Below are 19,248 nucleotides of genomic sequence, written 5' to 3' on the forward strand. Positions count from 1 at the left end.
AAACTGAAATGCGTTTCTTTAACAAATAGGACGCTGGGATCTTGTTGCTGAAGTGCTCTTGCGGAGTATATATATACTGGAAGTGAACTGAAAAAGCATACGCGTAAATTGTAATCAAAACCATCAGAGCACGTTAGCCTCCTATACTCAGAATTCCAGCCCATTCACCACTAGCCGCCGCGCACACCGAGCGTAAGTGCCGCATGCAAGCGGATGACAGCAATGAAGGCCTGCTCGATTATGCGCGTTAATCAGCCTAGAACTTTATGCAATTGCATTCTACAGGTCTGCCTTTCCCGATGTCGTTGTTGTTGTTAGCATCTGGCGGCGTGGCACATACCCACAGCGGGGGATTGGTCAGGGTGCCTTGCACATCCAAATAGTAGTAACACATTGACGCTATTAAGTTCTTTTTTTCTACGTCGCTACCATGCATAAGATCTTCGTTTTCCCGACATGATTAGCATGCTTTTTGTTTTCACTGTGGCTCCCAATATTCGAGTGCAGACTATGTGCCCACTGCGGTAAGTCCGAAAGATTGCGTGCACATCGCCTAGGACCCTACGTACTCTACGTGCTGTTCGTCATTGCGCTAGCCTAATTAGACGAAAAATGTGCCTGGGCTGTCTCTCCAAGCGATTTAAAGCGACGCCACTGATAGCGAAGGTTCATTTCAAGAAGGCCTTCTCTGTGTCCTGCTATAGGACGTTGCAGTCGTGCACTGTTTGCCCTTCGATTCCAGTGAACAACCAAGGCTACACTCTGAACACGAACGATCCTATGTGGGAGTAGAAAGGCAGTCAGCTGTCCTCTACTGCACTCCCTTTTAGGGAAAGGGTACGCTACCCTAGACCCGGGGCATATTTCAATCAATAAGTATGCGCAGTGAGGAGGTTGAAACCTCGGTTAAAATTCTTCTTACCTGCAAGAATGTAGCATGTTTTGTAGAAGTTTGTTTCCGTCGCCAATCTTAAGTATTTTGCATTTTTAGTGATGGAAATCCATACCCCACGGCTTGGGCAGAGAACCCTGCCCCTAAAAGGGAGTGCAATAGAGGACAGCTTGCTCATTTTCTACTCCCATACAGGCGTACCCGTGTTTAGTGTGTGTATGTTTGGCAAGGGCTCCACTAATAAGAGGGCCTTGAAAGCCTTGCATCAACTTCCACTGCAGTGGCCCTATGATAACGCGAAGGAAGGCAGCCGACCTATAGAATTCCGCTGTTTTCTTCGCCCTCCCAGGGAGGCGAACATCCTGACCAAGGCTACGCGAGGTCTGCCCATTCCTGACAGCTCCGAAATTTGAGGGCCGAAGAGGGCTCCTCAGAACAATAATACTAATGTCGTTCCTGAGCGCACGTTTCCGTTAAGTGGCTTGATAGTCAATACAATGAAGACGATGATGTTGAAAACGAAGATGATTATGATTATCATGGGTCGTATCGTCTGATACACGTAGTCACGAACCTTTGTGTCGCCTGCACTGGCCTGCCGACTCAGGTACCATAACCACGAAGTCGCGTCAAGAGCTTATATTACCCTTGGCTTTCACTATTGGATCGCACAGCATTTATTTCGTCAGAAAATGCATACGCAGATGGTCCGTGCTTGGTGGCTATCAGCCCACGGCTGACAGCGCCCTGAGTAGACTATTCAATGGCCCGGGTTTGAACGCCCAGGTCTGGGCTGACCAACACGGCCTCCCATTGCTCGAGAGTAGGAACTTGTATTAGAGATTCCGGTGGCGGAACCTCTTAACACTTCCAAAATATGTGATCATAAGTGTCTATTTTGCCACATAGTGTACATTCGGGGTCCTAATCACAGGGATAGAATTTTGATAGCATGTAAGGAGTCATCAAGGATCGCGTCTGGAGTCGCCTCCAGGTGGTCTCCTGCTCCTTATATAAGGTTTTGTCTGGAGTGGTGAAGATCCTCCTGTCTAGTTTAAAATAATCAGTAATGTCGTGCTGTGATACTAGGCCATCCTTCGAGAAACTCTCAGTTACTACCGCGTCCCCTGCTCGGCTGACGAATACTCGAGCTTTGACGTGCGCCGCTTCGTCACTACATGGCACATGGCTTGGAATATTAAGAAATAGCACGTTCACATCATCCGCGACGCCAGTAAGAAAGAGAATGATCGAGTGGCTGCCACGGAAGCGCTATAGGCCGCTAGGCCTAGCGCTGATTGGGCGCTGTTCTGAATAGCGAAGGTGACGTGCTGGAAACTATAACCAAGGAATCTATGCATTGAAGGGACACTGAGGAGGAAATGAAGTTGAAGTTGCCACAACCGGCCGTTTTCGCAAACAAACTGCTATGAGTCAAGAGAGCTTTTTTCGCGGATCCCCGAGTGCATTATACTCCACCATTCGCTTGCAAACGCTGATCACGGAGTCCTTCTAGGTTTTGACCTCACAAGTTTGATTTAACTGACGGCATATAGGTTTTAAATACAATTTTCTCAGCAACGATGCATCGTTTGCGGCAGATACGCATTAACGTGACCAGAAAAATCCATAGAGTCAATATTCAGGAGGAAAAATAAAGTGACGGAGTTGTTCTCCGTGTGCCCTTAACATCCGGAAGCGTAGGTCTCATAGCGTCGCAACTTGTATCTGTGCGTGTGGACGACAAAGAAGCCAAAGTAGCTCGTGGAAGAAGAAGAAGAGGTCGTGTCAGCCTTCCTTTCAGCGTATAGAGTCGAGGACGCTTGAGAAGAAGCAAAGAGATGTCGACCAGGCTCCCACGCCTTCAGAGTAAGTGCGAAATGATCTGAGATCTAAGTGAAAAATTCGTTGTTCATGATGTTAAAGGGGTTTACTGATCTTTCAGGTGTAACAAGCAATTCGAGGTAAGCACCGCAGAGATGTGTGCCGTGCGCTTTCATAAATATGCTTTTAGAGCTCTCGGGAGAAATTAATTACACCTGCTTCTTCTTTCTGATTGTTAGTAGGTATACTATAAAGGAGGAATTTAAGATGTGCTTGACATTATTCGGTTTCAGGACAGTTCATGTCGGCCGCTCCTTGAACCATGCTTTTGAGCCGACGACTCATGCTCATGCTTTATGGGTGGAGCATTAAGAGCGTGAACCTGCAGATGAACATGAATAGAGAACGAGTGAATAGGTAGCGTAGTGTGACAGCTGTCACGGGTTTCGCTACCGGTATACGCCGACACTACGCTGCCACCTGAAGACGAAGAAGTTGCCCCGCTCTCTCGGTGCTGGCAACGCCTGAATAGCTGCTAGATCCGTCAGAGGGGCTCGGTCTTTCCGAGCACACATAATAAACGCACCCCAAAAGTAGAAATGACGCCGATTCTTTGAGACATTGGCAAATCAGAGCTTGTGAAAAGAAAAGGAACACCTGCAACTGTGCGGCGAATGCGGATAACATGTATTTGTCCCCTGCTTGCTTGCAAAGCAAAATATGTAAGACAAAACATACTGACTGCAGAGCAGTTCTGTTTGAGCTTATGCTGTGGATGTTAGTGGTAGTTATAGAAGTACGTCTTTTACCGGTGCTGCAAGAAAGCGTTAATGGCACTTTCGAAGCAGCTAAGCTGTCAGGTAGCCATGACCACCATCTGTGTAAGGTTGCGTGTTTGCGTCTGTGCAGCGTCGCGTCCAGTTCTGGGGACACGAGGACCATAATCGTGCTCACCTGGTCGGCGTTCATACTCTCATCGCTTATCTTCGTCTTGGTCTACACTGGAAGCGCCCTCAAGCACGGTACGCGATAGGGAGGAAAGGATTCAAAATAGACACTATTCTTTGCCGTCTGTTCACCTTAACCATACAGAAGCGAAAAGAGGCGCTACCGTGTATGCCTTGTTTCTGAAAGAGCACTGATCTACCGAAGGAATTCCGGGAAATGGACACTTCGTATTTGGCTTGGCTAGTGTCGGTCTGAAAACATGGATTCTACTTTGAAACAGACCCGCCGCGGTGGCTCAGTGGTTAGGGCGCTCGGCTACTGATCCGGAGTTCCCGGGTTCGAACCCGACCGCGGCGGCTGCGTTTTTATGGAGGAAAAACGCTAAGGCGCCCGTGTGCTGTGCGATGTCCGTGCACGTTAAAGATCCCCAGGTGGTCGAAATTATTCCGGAGCCCTGCACTACGGCACATCTCTCTTCCTTTCTTCTTTCACTCCCTCCTTTATCCCTTCCCTTACGGCGTGGTTCAGGTGTCCAACGATGTATGAGACAGATACTGCGCCATTTCCGTTCCTCCCCCCCCCCCCCAAAACCAACTATTATTATTATTATTATTATTATTATTATTACTTTCAAACTGGTAGCTGCGCTGGCATGGTAACCTTTGTGCGCTAATTAAATTATTTTATTTGTGCGTTTTTCACTTCTGTAAGGAATGCAACGGAATTGTGTATTCAGTGTCAGGTTGATATGGAAATAATGAAAGCATTTCTTTGAAGTTTAAAAAGAGAAGGGTGCCATTGCCACGACTTCATCGATGTTTTCTTTCCAACAACGTCCAAGCCGAATACGAAACAACCGCTTGCCGGTATTCCTGTGCACCGAAACGGTGAATGAGCTTTCGCAGCGCCTTTTTTCCACCTGGGTAATTTTGAGAAGCTCTGTGACCCGAGTGCGCCAGCAGGTGGCAATGAGTCATGGCATCGAAAATTTCTTCTGACAGGTATAGAACACATGTTTTGTGAGTTTAGCGCGGCTCACTGACATTTCATTTCTTTAGCGGCGGCTGTATGCTTGATTTCGTCTGGAGTAAACGCCGTTGCCTTTGCAGACGGCGTGATACAGTGTGACATAATATTCCTGTTTTCAAAAATCTCAGGGACTACACATCGAAAGGCTTAGGCACTATACAGTATTGTGCGTTTTTATCGCTGACACTTTCAAAAATTTCCCCGCCTCAAGCGCTGGCTCGTTTGCGGTGAAACTGTACACAGAGCTTGCGTATTAAGGTAACTTTTGTATCGTAGCAAGTTTTACAATGGTACTTACTTAGTTCAGGCGCACATGATGCGAAAACGTAAGCGTCTACGAGAGATCGGCGAGCCAAAACCCGCAGACGACGGTTTTTCGCTGAACACCGGCAGTGGCACCATCTGTTTTCGGCAGCGGAAACCGCCACGACTTGTCCGACTAGGCTCGCATCATGTGCGCCTGAACTAAGTAAGTACCATTGTCAAACTTGCTACGATACAAAAGTTACCATAATACGCAAGCTCTGTGTGCAGTTTCACCGCAAACGAGCCAGCGGTTGAGGCGGGGAAATTTTTGAATGTGTCAGCGATAAAAACGCACAATACTGTATATTGAGAGTGGGCTGCGCGGCTTTGGCTTTTCCATATTAGCTCTGGAGTGATAATATATAGGCCAAGGGGGGAGGGGACTGTGCGGTATCCGCAACTCGAGGTCATTGCTCGCCACCTACCGGCCCACGGGGGAAACAGCTGATTCAGGTCAAACATAGAAATTCGCTCTAGTTTTCTGTAACTCGAGCGCTGCAAAACGGCATCCCTGTTCTAGACTCGCCGTGATGCATCGCGCCGAGCGCAAAAAACGAAAAAGCGGACGTCAAAGCAGTTTTTCGCTCTCCGTTTTGAGTGCCTTCTCTTTGTAAAGCCCGCACATTGTCACTTTATCGTTTCAGGTATACAGGTTTATTGGTTGCTCAGGTATACAGACGACGCGCACCGAAGAACATTGTGGATAAAAAAAATAATACAAGCACTGGAAAAATAGCGACCGCGACCATGATAGCTCTTATTTCTCCCGGGTAATCATAACCTTACCTTGTAATCACTGATTCAATGTCGAATGATCGTATCGTGACCGCGGTTGTGTTGTCGTTGCAACTTAATTTGTCCTGGAGCTTGCGGCAGTATCCCCAGCCGTCTTTACGTTACTATAAGCGATGCTTGCGTGTCCGTATGTCAAAGCGACGGTGCACGCTGAACTGAGCCGACGTAATGGGGAACAAGCAGGTGATGAACTGATTAGAGGGGCAGACATAGGTACTGCATCAATAGCTGATATTTCCAGGATTTATCTGGTTTAACCTCCAACACCCTTCCCCCTGCTTTCTTTAAATATACTCTCGTTTGGCATCGGCGAAAGGAAGTTCCGATGATGCCACTGCTCTTGGTGATCGGGCTCTCACAAGACGCAACTGTCTGTCGTCGGACACAGCCGACAAATCAGTCTGCGAAGGTAGATTGGTCAATGTAATTCAGGACGGGCTCAAAACAACCTTCTGCATACATTCCCATCGCTAAAAAAAATCTGTTTATTCTATTCTGATGTGTCGCCGTGGCACTACATTTAATAATAACAATAATAATAAATAAACTGTACGAGGGCTTGTTTCACGGAACAGCGCGCTGCTAAATGCCGACACGGCTTCGCCCCGACAAAAGTCGTCAAACGTGGTTTCGGAATTATTGGTGTGAAAGCGTTGCTTATGAAGCTGCTGATTTGAAGCAAGCGCAGCCAGTTCGCCGTTTCTCACGCCGTTATTTCACGCTGCTGTGCGGAAAACCGCAACCGGCTTCAGAGAAATGCAGCGTTTCACCACTAAAGCGGCTGAGGAAAGTCGAAACTAAACGTTTTGTGCATGCGGAGTCAGTTCGGCGAAAACCATGTAGCGGTGAATACTTCGGGCACATAAAAAATTCTCACCTTTCAGAAAAGCCAGTGTCCATGTGCTCTGGCCTCCGAATGCGTTGAGCTCTCTGAAGAGCCATTTCCTTTGAGAGGCATCCGGTGCGGCACACGCAGCTGTCCGGACGTCTATACGCACAGAGTTGCACAGGGCGTCGTTTTCGGCGCGGTGATCACTGCTGTTATTCATTACGATTAGGCAGAAGTGTTTGGTAGCTATAATCCGCTCGCCTTCGACAAAGCACTGCGATTCCAACACCGCGATTACACACCACAACTTTGTAACAACCTAGAAATCGTAGCACAGCACCAAGCGAAAACACTGCCGGCATGTGCTTCTCCTTGGCCGCCGGCCTATAATAATAATAATAATAATAATAATAATAATAATAATAATAATAATAATAATAATAATAATAATAATAATAATAATAATAATAATAATAATAATAATAATAATAATAATAATAATAATAATAATAATAACAATAATAATAGTTTTTTTAGAAAGGAAATGGCGAAGTATCTGTCTCATATATCGTTGGACACCTGAACCGCGCCGTAAAGGAAGGGATAAAGGAGGGAGCGAAAGAAGAAAGGAAGGAGGAGGTACTGTAGTGGAGGGCTCCGGAATAATTTCGACCACCTGGGGATCTTTAACGTGCACTGACATCGCACAGCACACGGGCGCCTTAGCGTTTTGCTCCCATGAAAACGCAGCCGCCGCGGTCGGGTTTCGAACCCGGGAACTCCGGATCAGTAGTCGAGCGCCCTAACCACTGAGCCACCGCGGCGGGTACCGCCGGCCCCGGGAACCTAAATAGGACAGCCGTCTTTGTTAATGTTGTGCAGTGTTGCTAGACTCGTTATTTTTTCCTGAGTTGCGAATATCTAGTGCTGTCATTTTTTTTTTTGGCCAGGAGAGAGCGAGCGATTTTAGAGCAAATTTTTTAAAATTCATTCCTTTCCCCCTCTATTTAGGGCTTATCGCAGTGCACTTTGTCAAGAGGCATGGAGTGGGGTAGTGATTATAAACTGTAATGAAGAGACAGTGCGTTGTCACCAGCGATCAGACAACGCCACGCATAGGAATAGCTGCCTATGAAGATTCATGGCTGGCGCGAAATGGAAACTTCGCATAGTTTTTTATATATCTGTCGTGGTGATGCTTGTCTTTCTGCCCACAAGATGCCACTACCAGGCGAATGTCTTTGAACAACTGGAAACGTTTGTAGCGGGGTTTCTACTCCTGCATATTCTTACACTGTGGGTAGAGAAGAATAACTTGAAATGCTGAAAACCTGGCGAAAGGCAAATACAAAGCAAGCAGCCACTTCTCTAGCGGCAGTGTAGTGCAGTGCATTCTCACTCCGGCCTCCCGGAGACGTTCAGCCTTTGCTGAAGACTGGTGCCGAATGGCATATGGCGTGGCTGTCACGATTTAATTTGAGGTAGTCGAGGAATGCAAATTCACTGGCTGTGTCGGGCGTAACAGGCGCACGCGCCATCAGCGAATAGGAGGAGCGCACGTATTCAGCTTAGAAATCCGTAATATTTTTTTTTCTCAGGCCTGCAGTGACCCTCTTGTTTTCCTTTCAGATGTAATGAACGCACAAAGTAAGTACCAGAATTTTGCATAGGCGTTGACTTGCGCTCCTTTCTCGCTACAAATTTCTCGGGCAGCGTGACGACGTAGACTCGAAAAAATCAAAAATAATAAAATTCCTGCTCTCGTTTTTAGCATCATGAAAATAAACAGGCTCAAAGCGGCATTAATCGATTATCGTCAGGATGCGTATTGAGCGCCATATGTTTCGAATTCATTTTCTTCTGGATTGTACAACGCGTTCTTCAAGCATTTACCTGTGGAAGTGCGTTGACACTACTTCAAGCATAGCGCGGCGACTGAGAATATATCGTTCGGCCGAATAATTTATCCTGGCGCGCAACATAATGATTAGAATGCTAAGCACTACATTGCGGGCTGCATGCTTGGCTACAGCGATTGTACCCAAAGCAAAAAACGGGCAGACACTATATACAGGGATGTCCTCAGACGTCGGTCCGTGTTAAAGGATCCTGCGTGGTTTAAATCTGCCCGGAGTCCTACATAGTAGCGACCTTTATATCTCTGAAACAATTCTCGCGCACTAATATATCGTTTTTAAGTGTTTCAGTCCCCTATCAACGGAGTTTTACTTTTTTAATTTTTATTTTTGCGCGCAGCAATTAACGAGACACCGGTTTACGAGCTGTACGCGGCGTACTCGGGAGGTAAGTGGGCCCAGATTTGTGCGCCGATCGTGTAACATAGATTAGGCTTAGACTGAACGCTAGCTTTGTCCTCTTTCACCTTTCAGCCGGGGCCGCGAGCAGCAGGAAGCGCGAGCTGCAGACGGGACCCTGCAACGACATCAACGAGCAGAAGTTCCTGGCGTACTTCGACTACGAGCTCAACCTGTGCTCGAGCTTCCTGGGGGACCTGCGCTACTGCCTCGTCGGCGACAACCGCTTCGAGACCAGGGACGACTGTCGGAGGGCCTGCATTGCGCCAGGTGGGCCGAGCGGACTCCGCGGACATGCGTTAGAGATAGCGCAGAGTTCCTCTACTGTGTAAAGCCTGCTTAAGAGGAATGCGGCTAATAAAGAGACCAATTTATAGGAAATTTCTTATTTCTTATTTTTGTGCACTAAATATTTAGAAATGACATTTTTTTTTTTGTGCGTGATTGCCGAAAACTGCGAACGAATAGCGCTTCTGACGTTCCCGTCGCATAGAGGATTAAGCAGGTTTGCGACGACGGAGCACAACCGTCTTATAGTAACACCACGAAGAGGAGAGATGAGAACATCAGAAATTACGTTTGTGGTAATGTCACTTTTCTCTGACCAAACGCAAAAATCATACGAAGCAATAACGAGAAAAACGCGGGAATAAACTTTAAGGTTGATTTTCCCAGCTTTCTTCTTTTATAGCGGTTGCTGTTACTCCATAGCCCCTGCCGCATTTCGTAACCAATGAAGTAGAATGATTTTGTCTTTTGCGCACGACTGCTGAGACATTCAAGAGCTCGATGAAGGTTTTAATTCTCTATATATGCTTTTAATACTTTTTGAAATTAATTTTTTAAATGTGTGCCTATGAAAATGTGCGTGATAAATTTTAACTTTTATTTTTAAAGTTACTAAGCGTTTATGGAAACAGCAATACCTTTATTGCACACTGTAGACTCTGAAAACATGCTGAAATCCAAAACTTGTGCATTTTCTGCTTAATTATTTAACGCCCAGGAGATGACTTTACCAGGGTGTTAACGGCAATTATTAAAGAACTGTACCAGATAACTTAAAATAAAACGTAGTTCTAAACTCAATACAAAAAGTTACATAACTGTATCAAATGTGCTTGCATTTTTTTTCCATATAAGAACCGAAAATACTTTTATTCGCCTCGCGACCCCTCAAGTTCTTACAGGTCGCATGTACCAAGAGGCTCATGCCAATGGGCATAAAAATTCTTGTTGCCCACAAATACATGACCTGAAAGCTGACTGTGAACTACTGTCCGCAACAGAGCTACTCTAGAGCTACCTCCCTCATACTATAAGAAGGCAATTACATTTCACACCCCCACAATTTGCAATAAATAGAAGCTACGCAGCTTTCTTAAGTCTTCGTAACTGATTGAAAACCGTACATGGTCAAATTTCACAATTACAAAGACTAGAGAAGGCGGTGTAGGTTTCGCTTATAAACCACTGTGTTTAAAGTGGCATTAGGCTGCATATTAATCTACATTATCGCTTTGTTAGAACTATATTTTATCCAGACAAATTCCCTCTAGCCCCGAAATTCCTTTTCGTATTTGATGCTTTCAGGAAAGCCTATCCAGTCAAGCACACAATCCACGGAGCTTTGCAGACTGCTTATTTATATATTTGTATTTATTTATGTTCGAACGGACATTCCAAATTGCGCCTCCGCTCTCTTACCACTTATCTCTCTTATCAAATCGTATGAGGCGCGTTAATATGTACTAGCGTCCTCCAGCGCCAATCACGGTCATATCCAAATTCCCTCTAGCCCCGAAATGCCTTTTAGTATTTGATGCTTTCAGACGAGCCTGCATCCAGTCAAGCACACAAGCCACGGAGCTTTGCAGACTGCTTATTTATATATTTGTATTTATGTCCGAACGGGCATTCCAAATTGCGCCACCGCTCTCTTACCACTTACCTATCTTATCAAATCGTATGAGGCACGTTAATATATACTAGCGTCCTCCAGCGCCAATCACGGTCATATCCGTTTGGCGATGCTTCTAGTGCCTACGTCTAGATAGCGCCACCATTCCCGGATGGCGACAGCTTCCAGCGCATGTGGTTGGAGCCATGGAGGTAGAAGGCTTTGGGTCGAGAGGATAAGCGGGTTGTGGGCCCTCTCGAAAGAAGTCGTGTAATAAAGGCAATACTCAAAGACTTCTAAGCTGAGGCTTCTAAAACTGCTTGGCCACTCTAAGTTTTATTTTTAAGCAGGCCTGTCAGAGTGAAACTGCAGTAGAAAGCAGCAAAACAATAAAGTTGTGCTTCAAAGTTTACCATAGTCTTGCGAAGATTCGCCGGAAAGCACCCAAATACCCCTTCTGCCGCAATATTTGAACTAAATCTTTCGAATTACTTGTGATTGCAATCCTTCGGTAATCCTTTCGGTTTATAAAATCCCGCGGCGTACTGAAATCTTAAGGGAGTTTTCCTTGTTTTCAGCGACATATATAGGCACGCTATGTTGAGAAAATTTGTCCAGCTTTTGTATAGTTCTGCTTGCTGAAGATTTACTCCTAAATATCTTGAAATTCCGGGCCGAACTAATTGGAGCATGTTGATGATGGCAATGCACACGGCGGAAGAAAGGCAATGCAGACAGAAGTAGTTTCAGTCGCTGTGTCTGAAACTGATGATAACATTGCTAACAAAGCGGATTATTCTTCTCTGAGCCTAAAATAGAGCACGTATGAAGCGTGGCAGTTCTGGACTGGCCATTAATTCATATTTCTTTTTCGTTTGCCCTGAGTGTCTGCTATACAGGGTGATTCAGATTTTCGGTCCAAAATTTAACTGCAAAAAAAAAGTTGTTTTTTTTTTTCGTTTTCCTTCACGCTAAGTGAACTGTAAAATGTAGCAAATAGGCGAAACAAAATGAGGAAAAGAAGCTCACTGTTCTTGATCCGTATTCTAGCTGCGTAGAAACACTCGTCCAAATACATAGATGGCTTCCATATAGGAGGTATTCACTGAGTCCGCGCTACCAGACGGCGCGAGCGTCGCCGCGGCAAACGCACCATGTTTGCGGTCGTTTCACGCCAGCTCGCGGAGTGTCACGGTACGCCGTGAGGTATCCGGCCTGTATTGTTAGTGATCCGTAACATCATTGCACGTTGTTAAATGCGTCAACGTCCACTTTTCTTTGTGGAACGCTTGTTGTGCATAGAGTTTGCAGCAGAATTCTGTGCCGTAATTTAACCGAGCTGCGTGCCGCAACTCGGCAGCAAAACAGGCCGGCTGCATTGCACGCAAGAATGTACACGACTTGCAGCTTTTAATATCAGTTCATAACTGTCAGCTACTCATGCAGGACACATCGTGGATAACACAGCACATGATTAATTACCCATATTCCTAAACTGACGCTGCAGAAACTCATATTTCCAGCGGCTGTAGTCCGCGAACTGCCGAAGCCTCATTGTTTCAGCAAAAAGGCATATTGCGTCATAGCTGCTTTATTTACGTGACAAAATGGTCGAGCAAATATTGTCATGCACTCGCAGCACGAATGGCAGACATTGCAAGAATGTTTTGCAGGTTTGATTGTAGAAACGTAACGTTGCTTCCAGCGCACAAGACCTGGAATCTGTAGGCCGGTTCGCAGCAACGCGATGTGCAGCGATTCCGCTACATTCAGTAGTAACACGTCACTTTCAGCAGACAGAGATGACAAGTTAAGCTAGCTAAACGAACAGACACGTTTAACTACTCACCTAGGTGAAAAACGGCACTTCGGCCGTCGGCACCCTCAACACGGATGTTGGGCTCGACCGCTTGTCAAGCAATTGCACCCTCTCATAGATTTGCATGCTTTAATTCCTTGGCCTGTCGGCAAACTTACGCCGTGCACAAGGCAAACCTCAATATCGGTGAATTCAACGCACGGCAGCCGTCTTGTAGTACGACGCACACCACGCTGGCACCTGCACATTCCTACCGGTCGACGTTTCCACAAAGTGTAGCATTTTCAGCGTGCCAGCTCTTTTCTGCTTCGCGCAGTTCACGGCGTATCCACTCAGTCACACGGTGTTACGGGTCGGACAGAAATGATCTGCGGCGAGACGCTAAATGCACTCACATTTAACACATAAGAAGCGAGGTAAATGCTGCGGCTGCCGCGCGCGCGACCACCAACATGGCGAATGCCGCGCCGGCCGCTAGCGCCCCTTGCGGATGACGTCATGTGAATACCTCCTATATGTGACAGAGCAAGATGATCGAGGTACATCCGCTATGAGCGAAAATTCTTTAAACGCAGAGAAATGACTTCGAGGACCACTAATTACCATTAGCTGTGACAATGCGGTAGCGTAAGAACCTCGTTGTGAGCGCCACGCATCACGCCACGTATGACGTTACACGCGTCAGCCATTCAGTGCTCGACACAATGTCACCACCTGTCATGACGTCATACCTCGTATTATTAGGTCCCCTGTGTCATTATGACGATACTATGACATAACGCCTTGCATTATCATCGTCATTCATTATTATTTTGTACATATGTCATAATTATGGCGACACTAATGACATGCGACTTCATGAGTCATGACTGATCGTATGACTCATGCACAAATGCACAGATGCCACACACGACATCACAGCACCCTTCTATACCAAACACTGCCCATTAATTAGTGGTTCATGACTAGTAATGACATGTTATTACGGTTGTAAACCACGTATCATTTGTTGTACGTGGTCCTATAACTTTAGTGTAACCGAATATACCATGATCGCTTTTACAGACACAGCGGACACTCGTCGAGAGAGTGTGACACTGGTCACCGGACAACGCCGGCGTTCCGCTCCAACGCGGCTCTTATGTTATCGCATAAAAAAAACCCCTTGGCGTTATACATCATCAAAGACGGGCACATGTAGAGTTACGCATATGTTAAGTTACGCTCTTGTTTCCCGGCGCAGCATTCCAGAAGCACCGGTGCAATGGGGTGCGCTTCGGATTCTGCCTGGGTTCCTCCGACCGGCTGTACAACGTGGTCTTCAGCAACGGACAGTGTCGCCTCACAAAGTCCATCCTCTGCCTCCAAGGGGACAACAAGTTTCTGAACCTCGAGGAGTGCCAGAAGTTCTGCTGCAAAACCTGTTGAGTACTGTCACCGCCTTGCCCAGAAGAGTTTTCAAGTGTCCTTTGTCATTCGCCGGTACTTTATTGGAACGAAAATGGAAAACCACTTCTTTACCCTTTACCTGCGACGGTTTAGGACCGCAACTTAAAATCGGTCAAATGGTTCGCATACCCTCCCCTTATGAATATTGTTTATAGACTGCCTATAGACTTCTTATAGACTATTGCCTTTATATAGATATTTTGCCTTGTCTATTCTTAATCTACAGAATGACTATAGGCAAAAGTCTAGTGAAAGTGTATGATCATAAATCAATAGATTGCCCATAGACTGTCTATAGGATGTTTATTACCTATAGATTAGTCTATAAAATTTGTCTATATAAAGTCTATAGACTTTATTGACAAAAGTCTATGGGCAGTCTATGAACTGTCTAAACAAAATTTTGTAAGGGTCTCCCTCCTTCTCTGTTTTTCCTTTCCAGCGAAACATGGACAAACTCTTGAACTCGTGTACGCGACAGCTCCCTGGGCACTTAATTCGCTCCCTTTCGTTTAAAGGCCCAGACATTTCCGCCCTTTTGTGGCCCATCGTGGCCCATTTCCGCCAGGAGCCGCCCACGTTAATGCCAAAGCGTGGCTGACAACATATCAACATTTCAACATTGCAATTTACACATCACTTTTGACTGGTTCTCAACGCCTTACCGCGTTTTAGACTCCAAACCTAACACTGGGAACAGATTTCTGAGTAGGCCACTGTGCAACTCTACTCTAAAATGAAGGACTATATATGGAAAGATATGAGAAAGCTCGTATTTACTGTATCAACAAAAGGTTCAGCTCTGCAAGCCGGAGAACCACAACCAAGATGTACAGCATGAACAGACGCGGGAACGGACAGCCGAAACGAGCAGAACTGCGCTTCTTTTGAGGGAATTTCCTGGAATCAAAGAAAACACCTGGATAGTAATGACCCCCGGTTGCACGTGGTCTGACACTCACAGATAGTACAAAATCGTAAGAGCGTAATGAGAAGAAAGAGGAAAAAAATTATGAATGTCTTCATGGCAGAATTCTCAATCTGCATTCTTGGAGTGCCACAGAGAAATGGCTACTCAAAATTCAGTAAACAGCCCCAGTCAAAGCCTGAGAGTTAGGAAGGTATACACGTCTTCGTGAAGAGGTATAATGCCCGCGTCCACAAATATTGGAGCTACCATTTTTCCTTGAAGAACTTTGAATCAAGTAAAGAATCTGTCACGTAAATCAAATTTTTCCTTTGTTCACTTCTGTTCTTTCGTATTCGGTGTGCGTATTATTACTCATGCACTTTAGCGGCTTTAAGAACTGTGCTGTTTGACATATTCATTTTTCATTGCAGGCATGCTATCCTGTACGTCTTGTCCCTTTGTGCGGCATCTGTTTGTTGTAATGTTCCTCCTTGAACCCATGCCACCTATATCAACTTTGCGCTATTTGTAAGGCTAACTTTGCCGAAAAGTTTCTGACAGCAACAAATAGAATAAAATGGCCCTATTCTCCGGTCGTTTGCGCAGCTTGTTCTTAGTGCGAAGCTCTGGCGGTTCGCTGTCGCAAAAGCCAGGAAAATCGTGCTGTGTCTTGCAAAGGCCGCGGTATTACCAACAAACTCGCACTCGAACACAACATCAAGTCGATTCCAACAAAATGGCTCTTTTGGAATGTCGATTCCAACAAAGCTGCTGTTTCGGACCAAGAGTTCCCTTTATGATCATGAAAGCTTTCCGAGGTAATCGCAAATTGTGCCAGAAGCTTATGTACGATGGTTAAGAGAGCAGAGGATGAATGTTACGAAGGAGGCAGACAGGAGCGTGTTGTGACATTCCGTGTGTGCTACGAGGATCCACGTTCGACGGCGCGGCGTAGACGGAGACCCGTGACAGCGGCATCATCAATTACCCAGCCATGCTCTTTGATTGACGACCAGAAAAACCGGTCCCGCCGCCGCCCCGGGGAAACAGGCTTTATCCTCCCCAATTTCCGGTTACATTCCAGGACAAGGGAGCTGTCAGCGGGCCAGAGCGCGCCGTACCACAGCCGACGCTATGCGAAACCGCGAAGACGACATTCTTTCCCTCCCCCCCCCCCCTTTGTCGTGGGCTATCGCCGGGAAGGCACCCACAGCTTCCCAGAAGGGCCGCGACGGACACCTGTCATGGCGGACAGGCAGTACTCGCCAAGAATGTGGAAAGACAGGCGATAGTGAATTAGCTCCGAAGAGAGAGCCTGTGTATACTCTCACTTGAGAGAGAGTGGTGGCGTTTTTGTTGTTTATTTAGTTTGTATTGTTAACAGACTCTGGGTTCGAGGCTAAGCCCAACCCAAAGGGGTGGTCCCCATCTCGCATGTTATTTTGGATTGGAGAATTGATGCTTTGGGCGGGCCACTGGAAATGACCGCCCTTAGTCCTTTGTTAATCAAGTGCTTAAAAGCACATGTAAACGGATGCAGTCCAGTCTGAGCTGGGGCTCCATGCTTAGCATGTAATGTGATGCTACTTAGGCACTAACCTGCCCGGTCGATGAGTAAAGTAGTGCAAAGTTCGTTCTGTTGTAAAATTATGCTCTGCTGTCATCATCTACAAGCTCGCCTCCTGTTCATCTTCCAAGCCGAACGACACTAGAGGAAGGGTTTGTGAACCATCCTCGAAGAAACGGACGACTATTGAAATTCTACTGCATACACGCTCAGGACGACATCGTTAGCGAAGAGGGCCTTCAGCGCCGAAGCCCGACGGCGTGCAGCTTCTGCCAGCAACCGCTCGAGCCCAACTCCGGAGCCACTCCATCGCCCCCATGAAGTCGTCGGCACGTAAGCTCGGACGCCCCAGCCTCTGATGTATAACCTTAATCATGTGTAATTATTGAATATACCTGTTTGTTTAAACTGAGCCATACGGTGTCTCTTTGCCTCTCCGTCCCGTGTGGACCTGCGCATTATGGGGGTCATCACACTGGTGTCAGAAGTGGGGTCTCAAAAGCAAATGTCCTCTGAATGCTGTGACATTCATGACTTCAAAATTGTAATCAAAAGGGAATCACGGGACTGATTGTGGGACTTTTACCCCCATTTGAGAGGCTTGAGGCACTGGAGGGCTTGAAAAAAAAAATGACTGTATCTGAGGGAGCTCCCACTCCACAGCCGTCGCTCGGAGAAAGCATGCTGGCATTAGGAAGCGTCATTCCGACGTTTACGGGAGATAAGACAGGGGTTCCAATCTGCGATTTCTTTTCCATGCTAGAAGAGATTGGGAAAATGGGGGGATGGTCCGATGCTCAAATGCTGGGAATGGCGAGGTGTAAGATGGCAGGAGCTGCTCATGATTTTGCATGGCGAGACGAAAAAGTAAAATCCACAAAATCATTTGCGGAATTTAAGAAGCTCGCGTTTGAGCATTTTGACACTGAACCACGTCACGTGCGAGTACAAAGGTTCCGTGACGCCGGACAGATGGTAGGGGAGGACGTGCGAACGTTTGCGTCGCGGCTTCAGCGCTTAGCGCGCGATACGTTAAGCAGGGAGGAGGAAGGAGACCAGCTTAAGAAGAAATACGCGGAGGATATACTTAAAGAGGAAATGACCGCTTTGTTCGTGGCTGGTCTGCAAGACCCCGTGCGCCGGTTCGTGCTCTCGCGCAAGCCGAGCAATTTCGACCAAGCCGTGGAGGCCGCATTGGATGAGGAACAAAATGAGGCGTTAACGACAGCCGCAGCGAGAGTACGCGTCATAGAGCGGTGCTCAACCCTGAGGTTGCTCTCTTGACAGAGCGGTTAGATCGCTTAGAACAGCTGCTATCTCAGCAGGTAGAATGCCAGGTTGAAGCGCGCGCTCAACAGCGCCCATTCGCTGGAAACCGGAGACCGCCACAAAGCTACAGGCGCGGTATGCGAGATTTTGAAGAAATCGTATGCTTCGCTTGCCAGGGTCGCGGACACATCGCCAGGTTCTGCCAAAACGTGCGCCGTGGGGAGCCACAAAGAGAAGCAGGCGAGACACGCCCTAAGCAAGCCTACAGCGGGGCTCCAGATACCGAGTCAAAAAACTAGTTAGTCCTCCCCAGCCTGAGGAGCGTGGGGAGGGAGCAGTAGATGATGAGGTGGTGGTAGTTTGTGTGGCCGACGAGGCATGCCCTGTTGTGCGTTGCAAGTTAAATGGTTGTTGTATGGAATTGTTGATAGATACGGGGTCAAAGGTGACATTGCTTAAGGAGAGCAGTTTTAACACGCTTCGAAGGAAGGGGGACCGCGAGGTGTTGGAAGCGTCTGGTGGTATGGCAACCAAATTTGTAGGCATAACGGGGGATCCTCTTGGCATAAGTGGACTCTACCGGTTACACTTCTCTCTCGGCGGAATTGCATTGGAGCACCCCTGCTACGTATGCCCGGACACGGTGTCTCTGCCAAACGGAGTGTCAGGTATATTAGGGCAGGATTTTTTGAGAAAAGGGAAGGTAGTAGTCTCATTCTCTGAGGAAGAGGTTAATGCGGGCGGCTCAAAAGTTCCGTTTTTGAACAGGAGAGGGGCTGAGATTCGCATCACCGATATTGACACCCGTCAAACAGTGGGATCATTGGAGAAGGTATATTCGCGGGTTGCCGTCCGGCTGGTCGAGGAGGCGGTCGTCCTTCCTTGGTCGGAGCACATTTTGTACGCGTTTGTGCCTTCAGATGTAGAGAGCGGCGCCGTGGGAGTGCTTGAGCCGGTCGACTCTCTCAGCAATGGCCTGAAGGCAGCCGCGTGCCTCGTGACAGTTAATGACGCCCACAGAGTGCCCCTACGGGTGGTTAACTGTAGCCAGCAGCCACTGAGCCTTCCCAAGAACAAAACATTGGCTTTCTTCACCTCTGCGATAGAGCAACGTGAGCCCACCGATACGGTACTCGCAACTGTAGAGCATGCTAGTCCTTCGGCTGCTCCAAAGGTGTCGTTCGATCTTTCTCACGTAAAATCCAGGGAGAGGGAGGCTCTGGCTGGTTTGCTGAACGACTACTCGGAGGTATTCGCCGCGTCCAACCTGGATTTGGGCTGCTGTGGCGTTATAAAGCACAGGATAGAAACCGGCACTTCATCGCCCGTTTACCAGCGTGCGTACAGGATTCCTTACTCCCAACGTGAGGAGATGGAGCGGCAGGTGCAGGACCTG

The 19,248-nt window shown here is 47.2% G+C and overlaps 1 protein-coding gene and 1 non-coding gene across 2 annotated transcripts in view; one reads left to right on the forward strand and one right to left on the reverse strand.

The window, feature by feature from the left end:
* The first annotated feature begins 2,843 nt into the window (after window positions 1–2,843).
* Window positions 2,844–19,248, forward strand: part of LOC144130404 (papilin-like) — a 28,717-nt gene continuing 12,312 nt past the window's right edge. The window contains exons 1-6 of the mRNA XM_077664330.1: window positions 2,844–2,856; window positions 3,626–3,738; window positions 8,253–8,270; window positions 8,880–8,927; window positions 9,014–9,208; window positions 13,901–14,080. Coding sequence (XP_077520456.1) covers window positions 8,258–8,270; window positions 8,880–8,927; window positions 9,014–9,208; window positions 13,901–14,080 — 436 coding nt within the window. The 5' untranslated portion in view covers window positions 2,844–2,856; window positions 3,626–3,738; window positions 8,253–8,257. The remainder of the gene's footprint in view (window positions 2,857–3,625; window positions 3,739–8,252; window positions 8,271–8,879; window positions 8,928–9,013; window positions 9,209–13,900; window positions 14,081–19,248) is intronic.
* Window positions 7,375–7,447, reverse strand: TRNAS-ACU (transfer RNA serine (anticodon ACU)). The gene has a single exon. It is a non-coding gene; the product is annotated as a tRNA-Ser (tRNA).

Source organism: Amblyomma americanum, chromosome 4 (genome assembly GCF_052857255.1).
Source record: "Amblyomma americanum isolate KBUSLIRL-KWMA chromosome 4, ASM5285725v1, whole genome shotgun sequence".
NCBI lineage: Eukaryota > Metazoa > Arthropoda > Arachnida > Ixodida > Ixodidae > Amblyomma > Amblyomma americanum.